Source organism: Rhea americana, unplaced genomic scaffold (assembly GCF_003343005.1).
Source record: "Rhea americana isolate MKP2758 unplaced genomic scaffold, rheAme1 scaffold_384, whole genome shotgun sequence".
NCBI classification, from domain to species: domain Eukaryota; kingdom Metazoa; phylum Chordata; class Aves; order Rheiformes; family Rheidae; genus Rhea; species Rhea americana.
Window position 1 is genome coordinate 390,416 of NW_028186517.1, and position 8,668 is coordinate 399,083.

Here is an 8,668-nt window from a genome sequence, read left to right on the forward strand (position 1 = left end):
AGAGAGAGAGAGAGAATGGGACAGGGAATGTCAAATCCAACCTCTACTCACCAGGAGCTGAGAAGATGAGCAGGCCTTCAGGCAGTTTTTCTTGGATAAAATCCTAGCAAGAATCCTAGCCACCTTCCCCAGAAGATCTGGCTCTCTACCAAGTCCCTAAACTCAGTCAAGCTGGCAAGAGAACAGGCCTCAGAATAGAGACGTGCAGACTGTCCAATTCTGCTCTTATGCTAAGGACTGAATCCTCAATCCACTGGCTATTCATGTCTGTCTCGTGCTTGCAGGGAAGGCAGAGGAGAGACGACTCTTGGGGCGTGGGTGAGCCCCCAGCATCCTTTAAAGATTTTTTTTTTCCTTCTGCTAGTGCATGTCTTTGGATTTCTGTCACTCAGACTGACATTTTCCTTTCGCTGCTCATGACTCATGTTCTGATGACAGGCTGCCTACAGACGATGCTTAAAACCCATCGACAAGTCTCCAGGGCTTTTGCTTTTCCTGCCTCCCTCAACCATCCTCTAAAATTCAAGATGAGAAAAATGGAAGTGCACACACTGAACCCTGTCTGCTCTTGGAGCGACRCACGCGGCACTGCAACAGTCAGGCAAGCCCAAAGCCTTCCCACCCCTGCTTGGGCTCCAGATTTACCCCCTCATCCATTAGAAGTAATGAGCAGTTGCCATCTGCAGCTGTGTTTCCCGGTGAGCAGACCACAGGTTCTGCTTTCAGCAAGCCTGCTCCAGCAATAGCTGTGCTGCACTTACACAGCTCGTGATTAGGATGTGCTTGCGGAGAGCACTCCAGTTACTGGACAGCTGGGCCAGGCTCTGAACCCTGGGTCTGCCATGCAGGCTGTTGTATAGCTTTAGGAGGAGAGCTCTTGTCAGAAAAAGCTCTGCAAGAAGCTGCACCAGCAAAGCCGTTCCTGGCTAGCACCRTGCCCTCATATTTCAGAGAGAGGGAGGCTCTGCATACAGGTCTTTCAGGTCTGGACAAAGCACCTAGCACAAACAGAGCCCAGACCCCGCTGATCGCGGGCTGTCAATCCCCCGCAAGCAGCTAGCACTCACCTTTTAGRGAAAGCTGAGCCTTTGTCTTGTCCAGTTCATTCTGAAAGGCAACACAGAGAGCCCGATTAGGAAACATCCTGCAGAGAAGCTTTCACTGTCTCTTGAAAGTCACGGCAGCGCACTTGCGCTGACCAGGTGCTAAGAACAGAACGCAGTAACAGCAAGCACCAAGCTACAAACAAGCACTATCACAGGAACGCAAAGAGCACCTCCAACTGGCACTCTTCAAGGGGAACCGAGAAGATCCCAGTCTCATCTTAGCCTTGTCAACCTTGCATTTCTCACGCTGTCAGTCATCTTGTTTTAGCTGCATAATTTTGGAAGGCTCTCAAGGAAACACAGGAAATCAGGCAGGAAGAATTTTTATAACGTTTTACCTAAACAAGGCAATAAGGCAGGGACGTTGCCAGACTAACTGGATTGAGGGTTAAGAGCAACTGATTTATTTGCTGTGGTGCATTTAAATTGGGTGTAGGTAGGGGAAACGAGGGCAAGTTCAAACATCTGAAAAGGTAACAAAGCCCACGATCAAAAGGCACTAACTCGCTTTCCATCGGACACTAAATCACTGCAATTCTGGATGCTGATACGACCTGACAGCTAGCTTGAACGGCCATAAACAGATCACTGATAAATGAATCCGTACCAAACTGAGGAAGCATAACATATCATGAACACCACATGAGTCTGGGGAAGATCAGATGTTTCTAATGTGTTCATTAAGGATCAGAAAGAGGGAGCAAATACCACGCAGTTTAAATTACAGATACCAAAATTATATGACTTGTGAACACTGGCAAAGAGCCAAAGGAAACAKAGAGAAGTCAGGAAGAGGATCAAAAAATTAAGTCTCTCCATCTCTGGAGAAAAACACACGAAAAATGATGAAAAAAATGCGGAAGATGACTTGAAAAGCTGCGTTACAGAGAGCTGCAGAGGAAAGCACAAAGCAAGTCAGCCAGGAACTGCAGTGGAATAAAACCACAATAAAATGCCAACAAATGCTGAAGCAGAGCACACAAGTCTGCGCAACCTGGAATGCTACATGCAAATCCAATCTGAGAATAGCAGTACCAGTGACCGCAGATCTGACAGAACCAGAACACTTGCTAGTGACAATTCTGCGGGAAGCAGAATATAGGATCTAAAGCTCCCATACAGCAGAAGGGACTAAACRGAAAGCTTAGCAGAGCTGACTTGGCTTTGCCCCCAGGGGCAACAACAGTTAGAGGGCTGATGGTGGAATTAACTCTGCTGCAGGAAGTATTCTGAAGTAGCTTCCTCAGAGTCCTATTGAGGAACGATTAGTGAGCTCACAAGATGTGCAAATTAGCAGGATAGGAAAGAAATCCTGGGCTACTGCAAGCAGCTATGTAACATTACTTCATTCATCAACTTAAGCTGAAATCCCTCATCCTCCACCACTGCTACTAAAGGCTGCTTCCAGTTTCACTGCTCTGATGGATAGAAGCTCTCTGCCAGCCTGAATTACAAGACAATGTTTTTGCAAGATCAGATGAGTATATCCTGAGCACAGACAGCTGTCCTCCCAGGTTCCTACCCTCTCCAGTAAAATTATCAGCAGGAATCCTCCTCCTCCTACCTCCTTTTTGGCAGGCTGCACAAGCCAAAGTCTCCTCATCGCTTTTGCGAGAAAGGCTCTCAGCTCCATAGGTCACAAGTGACTGGAAGCATCAGATTCCAGGTAAGTCTCACTGCGGTGTTAGACCCTGAAACCAACTCCTCTCCTGCTCTTGGAACAGCCACATGGAGATTATTCTGACTGGTGAGGACCGTGTTTAAGAGCAGTACAGGTCAAATGCAGGCTCAGCACCAAGAAACACTCCCCAGGAGAGAGATGTCAAAACAGCACTCAATCTGTGGCCTGCAGCTACTCCGGGGAGCCGAGATACCTTAAATGTTTTCGTTAAAACTGATGCCTGGGAGTGGGAAGCAGAGTAGTGCCAGCACTCCTTTGATCCAAAACATTTCAGAGCAGAAGTGGAACGAAAATTACTATCTGAAAGATAACTTAAATAATTCTGCAACAACAAGATGATGTTTCAGATGAGCACGTAGTTCTTCAAACCACTTGTAATTGCATGCACAACACTGGTGACAAGCAGGCCACTACGCCCTCAGCTTTCCAGCATGTCAAAGCACGCTCCCTTCCCCCAGCCCAACCTTTTCAAGACAGGAGGCCAAACATTCATCTGGGGACATCTACAGGCTGCACAGATGCAGCTCCAGTGCTTGCAGAGCTAAGTACCATGCTGTGGCCAAGGCAGTGGAAATCACCACTTCCTTTCCTTGCATTCAAGAATCTGGGTCAGGCCCACTATGTGCTTTCTTGGCTGAACTCTTCCCCAGGCCAGAAGCAGATATCCCATCACTGGGAGAACACTAGTGTAGATGGCGTTTCAATCTCACCACAATGGTCATTCATGTTCTTTAGATGCTYCATGTCCTCTAAGAACAAGGCAGCACGCAAGATTGAACTGGTCCCAGACCGGCTTTTGCCCAGCAGTGACCCAAAGCAGGCCATGTGACAGTAAGTACCATTACAAACTAATCTACAAGGAAAATATTTGGGTTTTTTTTTCCCATTAAACAGTGACCTCAGTTTCCTAATTAGAAAGGTGCACGCTTAGGGCTAGGTGTTGTTCTGATGACAACAAAACAAACCCTCCAGCAGCTCAAACACACTAGGTAGGGATGACCCTACATCTTACCCACGAGCAAGGGAGCRGTCTGCCAGCACAGCCTGCATAGAGGGCAAGAGTGAGGGAACCCATCTTAGATCCGGAGGCGTTTGGGGGGGGGGGAACAGAAAACTTTCCTAGGGAAATTTCTCCAGTCAACCCATTTCTGAGTCACTCTCCTATTGTGGGAAGAGATCTGAATATGCGCTAAAGGCAACGTTTATCTCCTCTAAGCCGATGCTTTGTGTCTCAGGCATACAGCTTCCACAAGCACCCAGAGMGGCTTTCTCCATTTCCTCTACACACGCGCGCGCTTTGGCCTTCGTTTTCTTTGTTAATTGTCTTTGAGGATGACAGTTTGCTACTGACATCACAGTCTGGCTCGCTTTATTTTAAAAACATACGATACACATATAGCAGTTGCCATGACAATGCTAATTATGGTAATTGCTGCACATGCTGATTCTAAACACAAGAGGGTACAAGCATCCCGTTATACCAAGGTCAACTTTTTTTTCTTTTTCTTTTTTTTTTGGAACAGTTAATTCCAGCACACAAGGAGCCATACTCCATCCATATGAACTCAGGAGGAGAATATAGAGCAACCACGCTGCATTAATCCCTTTTCATCCCCAGCTCTCCCCAGCAGAGCCTTACACCCAAGGGTGGCACTTGTAGAGTGTTACCCAGCACCCCACCTGCAGCCAGGATCCCCACAGGGATCCTGTGTCAGCACTGTCCCCTTCTCTGGCGAGCACAGGTTCAGGCAGTCTGTTCAGTAATTCCTCTTGGGAAACCTAGACCTTATCATCATCCTGCCCTGCTTTCTTACTACTATTTGCAAGTTATCTTACCTGCACAGAAGTAAGTACACAGGTGCTTCCTCTGACAACCCCACAGCCAAGGACACCTGCAGCAGTTCATTGGCTTCTGMCTTTCAGGAAAGCTCTGTAGCCTCATGCCCTCTCTCCCTTCTCTGTCCCCCCTACCCCWACCCCCACCCCCAAACCACAGATAGCAACTTCAGGACCCAAGGGAACAGAAGCAGTTGGGTACTTATTTGATGCTGCTTCAAGAGACTTCCAGGCAAGGTGAGAACCAGAGGAAAGAGCAATAAAGCCGAAGAGGCTCCTTAAGTTTCCACCTGAGATCAAATCAGGGATAACTCTAAACCATCACATGGAGACTTCCTTAGAACAGAGGTCAGACTGGGTGAAGACCAAGAGAGAAAGCAGAGACAGATGGGAGACAGATGTGCTTCACGTCTGAAACGTGAGCACGGCCCAGTGAGCACCAGCTCAGGAAGCAGCTGCTGGCGACGGACTAACGAGCTAGGCCATGCTCCCAAGCCACTCGCATGACGCGTCACGCAGCAGAACCACCCAGTCAAGGTACCTGTAAGCTCTCTGCATCCAGTGCTGTCTGCTCCTCCAAGGCAACATCAAAGAACAGCTTATTGATGATGTGTCTTTTGCTGACCTAAACACAGGAGACATGAAAGAGGTTTAGGGGCACAGATACAGAAACACGGCTGATACGGAAGACAACTGCAGAGGAAGGAGGTACAGTCTTGCCACAAAAGGCAAGTCAGCTCACCCAGATATCATTACTGACAATACTCCGCTTTGGCTCATCAGCGTGGCAGCACACCCCTGCCCAGCCTTGGGAGCACGACTCCAGCCAAGCTCCTGAACTGCAACAGAAAGACTCAGGCACTTCTGAACCAAGTGCAGTCTGTTCTCTGGCAGCGAAGGCCCAAGCAGCTGACGCTGAGCTAACACGATGCCAAATCCAAAGACAGAAGTACGTGCTGCTTTCTGCAGGCAGAAGGTGCTGTAATTGAATTTGATAGCTCTCCACACCTCCCCCATGCAGTTACAGCTTTGTGTTTTAAGTATTATATACAGTCATGACACCAGCTAATTGCATAGTTACTGCTACATAAGATGTTATTTCGCGATAACTCCATGGTAACCCAGAGATGTAAGAGGCAGTGAAGAACACAGGGAATCAACAAGTCAGGGAAGGAACAAGGGCCAAGACCTTGAGAGGAAGGAAGAAACATGAACGCAGAATAAGCCCAAACCACCGCTGGCTGAAAACCTACACCAYAGCATAAGCCAACATCTCCTGCAGCCACTACAAGCCGAGACCTATGAGTAACATCAAGGTTGAGAAATGGACTCTAATAAAGTTTAGTTCCTGGTTAAGCCACTGGACCCCCAAGTCTTAGTTTCCCATCTCAAAAGCAAAGTGCATTCTTCTCTCCCAACCTTTGYTTTCCTTGACTAGGAGCCGAGCGCTCCAAAGCGAGGACTTAGCTACGAGAATTGTGCCCAGTAGAATAGGCTACTTACCTAACAGTATCAAGAAGAGTAACCCAGAACTGCGAGTCTGAGGTCCTGATTAATTCCTTTCAGCACTTTCTTTTATTATGCTGACACTTAATTTACCCCAATAAAAGCCACAAAATCCCAAAGGTTCTTTACAGAGCAGCTACAATACGGACAACAGCARGGCAATCTTGGAAGCCACTCCCTCTGGTCAGAAGGGTCATTGATGGGAGTGCAGCCCCTAAGCCTTTGAGGAGATATTTTCAACTGAGGGCCAAAAGCACCAAAGTTCCCCCCACTTCATGCTATCRAACCTTTCCTCACATCACCATGATCCTTGCCCACAGCTCTTCAGTGCCATTTGCAGAGCATCGTGTTGCAGACACACAGAGGAATACATAGGTGACAGCTTTACCTGGATTCTGCACTGAGGACAAGTCCGGCTTGGCGCTGTATCGAACCACTGAATGAGACTAAGGAAAGAAAAGAAAACAGATGGTGAATCTTCACAGTCCAGGAGCACTGCTCCCAAGGGCCACCCCAGCAGCTCACCAAGAGACAGAAAGCTGCATCTCCTTTTTGTAAGCTAGAAACAGAAATCCAAGCATTTAGTCCAGAGGTGCAGCTTATAGGAACTACATATTCCAGCATGCACACACCACCTTCATCTTGGAGTCGATTTCCAGCTGAATTTAGCACGCAAGCGGCTCTCTTTACCAGGGCAGAGTTTTTACACAGCTCAGATCTCCCAGGAAGAACGTCCTTGAACAACAGTAGCTTCACAGGAGCGGATGAGTTGACACACACAGAGCAATACAAGAGCTGCTATATCAGGATATTAGAGATGAGAGGTTCCCAGTTCAGCCAACTCCAAAGGATGCCACCTGGCATCAAACATGCACGTTGCCACCATGCATCAGAGCGAGGGAGACTGCGCCAGTCTCTTCTCAGATAGGATGAATACAAGCCTTTGGGGCTCCCCAGGAGAGCTACTAATGCATTTCACAACCAAGCCTTCACATCACACTCAGAAGGGTTTATTTTTGGAGCAGGGTAACAATTGGGATCTGGTAGATTAAGCTTGGATGCTCGCYGTCCTTCCTCTGTTGATTTGTAGGCAAGGATGAGCCATAGCTGTGCCTTTGGTTAAGAAGTGACCATCACATCTGCAAGCGACGGTCCCTCTCCGAGTTAGTTAACCGGGCAGAAAGGCAAATGCACACTGCCTCATCGTACAGAATTTATTTCCGCAGAGGAACCATTTCCTTCCAACACARACACACTTGCAAAACAGTTCCAGCAAAAGCATGAAATTGCCTGGGAGGCTTCGCTCGTAATCTAACGCTGCTCCTTCCAGAGAGCGCACAGATAAACATACTGTGTAGGAGCAATCTGCTGGCACCGTCCCTTTCGGAGAAGGGAGACCACAGGCAGAGGAGTGACAACGCAGCCGAGTCCGAGACTCTGCAGCTTCGTTTACTCTAGTAAATCCCTGCAGCAAAGCTAAAGGGTTGACACTATGGCTTCCAAAGGAGTCGGAGCCTCCGCTTCTATTAGAGAGACAGCGCTCTCGAGAACCAAATCAGAGCTGTGGGAAAAGGAGGTCACAGAAGATACCAGAAGCATGGTAAAACTCCGAAGCCTCCTTAAGCGTAGGAAAGCAACTTGGGAGAGAAAAGCCTGATTAGAAGAGCAGGATCTTCTCTGAAACATGCAGGAGGGGCTGCTAGGAGGGAAGGCTGTACGCATTACCCGGGCTAGCACACAGGCGGTAGAAATCCAGCTACCACCTTACCCAGGAGGGGCACAACACCCCAGAAGGAACGAGGGAGCTGGCTCCCTGGGGCTTGCAGGGACAGAGCTGCATCGCTGCAAGCGCTCCACTGTGGGCAGCTTCCTCGAGCCGCTAAGGAGCCACCCCTCGGAATGGCTGGGCTGACAGGGAGGGCTGGCTAGGCATCCCGACAAAGGGAGACACCCTTCTCCCATTTCAACAGCCTCAGAAAACACTTTTGTAACAGGGATCTTCAACTTGCCCATCCACAGCCCTTATCCCCCCCACACAGAGTCCGAGGGCCAGGATTTCATTCCAGACCAACTCATCCAGCCTGAGGGGAAGGGAGAGGCCTGCCTCCTGGCTCCTGAAGCTGACAGCGACCGGGTTGCCCTGCTGGCGAGGATGCAGACGAGCTCCCCGCAGCCCTGGGCGGCGCTGGGGACGGTACCAAGCGCAGGACCGCGCTCCAGCGGAGCCGTCCAGCGGGACGACGGCAGGCCGACGGCGTGGCGCATCCCCCCCCCCCCCCCCCCCCCCCCCGCAGCGCTCACCAGGCCTGGTGGAAGGTGTGACCGCAGGGCACGGCTGCCACGTCCCGCTGGTTGTCAAAGAAGTCCGAGCAGATGGTGCAGTGGGCCCGGATGGGCATGGCGGGAGCGGCGCGCGGGGCCGGCGGCACCCCAGGGCGGGGAAGCAGGGAGCGCCGGGGAGCGGGCCGGGCCCGAGCCGCTACCGGAGGAGACAGGAAGGGGGACGAGCACCCAGCAAAGCGGAGGGGCGCCAAGGAGC

At 50.0% G+C, this 8,668-nt stretch overlaps 1 protein-coding gene across 2 annotated transcripts in view; it reads right to left on the reverse strand.

Moving 5' to 3' along the window:
• The window catches only part of TRAIP (TRAF interacting protein), a 21,404-nt gene extending 12,742 nt beyond the window's left edge, over nt 1–8,662 (reverse strand). For both annotated transcript variants that reach the window (XM_085313426.1, XM_085313425.1), the window contains exons 1-4: nt 8,431–8,662; nt 6,518–6,575; nt 5,165–5,248; nt 1,068–1,107 (exon numbers count right to left, since the gene is read on the reverse strand). In XM_085313426.1, the coding sequence (XP_085169552.1) occupies nt 1,068–1,107; nt 5,165–5,248; nt 6,518–6,575; nt 8,431–8,528 (280 nt within the window). In that variant the 5' untranslated portion in view covers nt 8,529–8,662. The remainder of the gene's footprint in view (nt 1–1,067; nt 1,108–5,164; nt 5,249–6,517; nt 6,576–8,430) is intronic.
• Between the last annotated feature and the right edge of the window lie 6 nt (nt 8,663–8,668).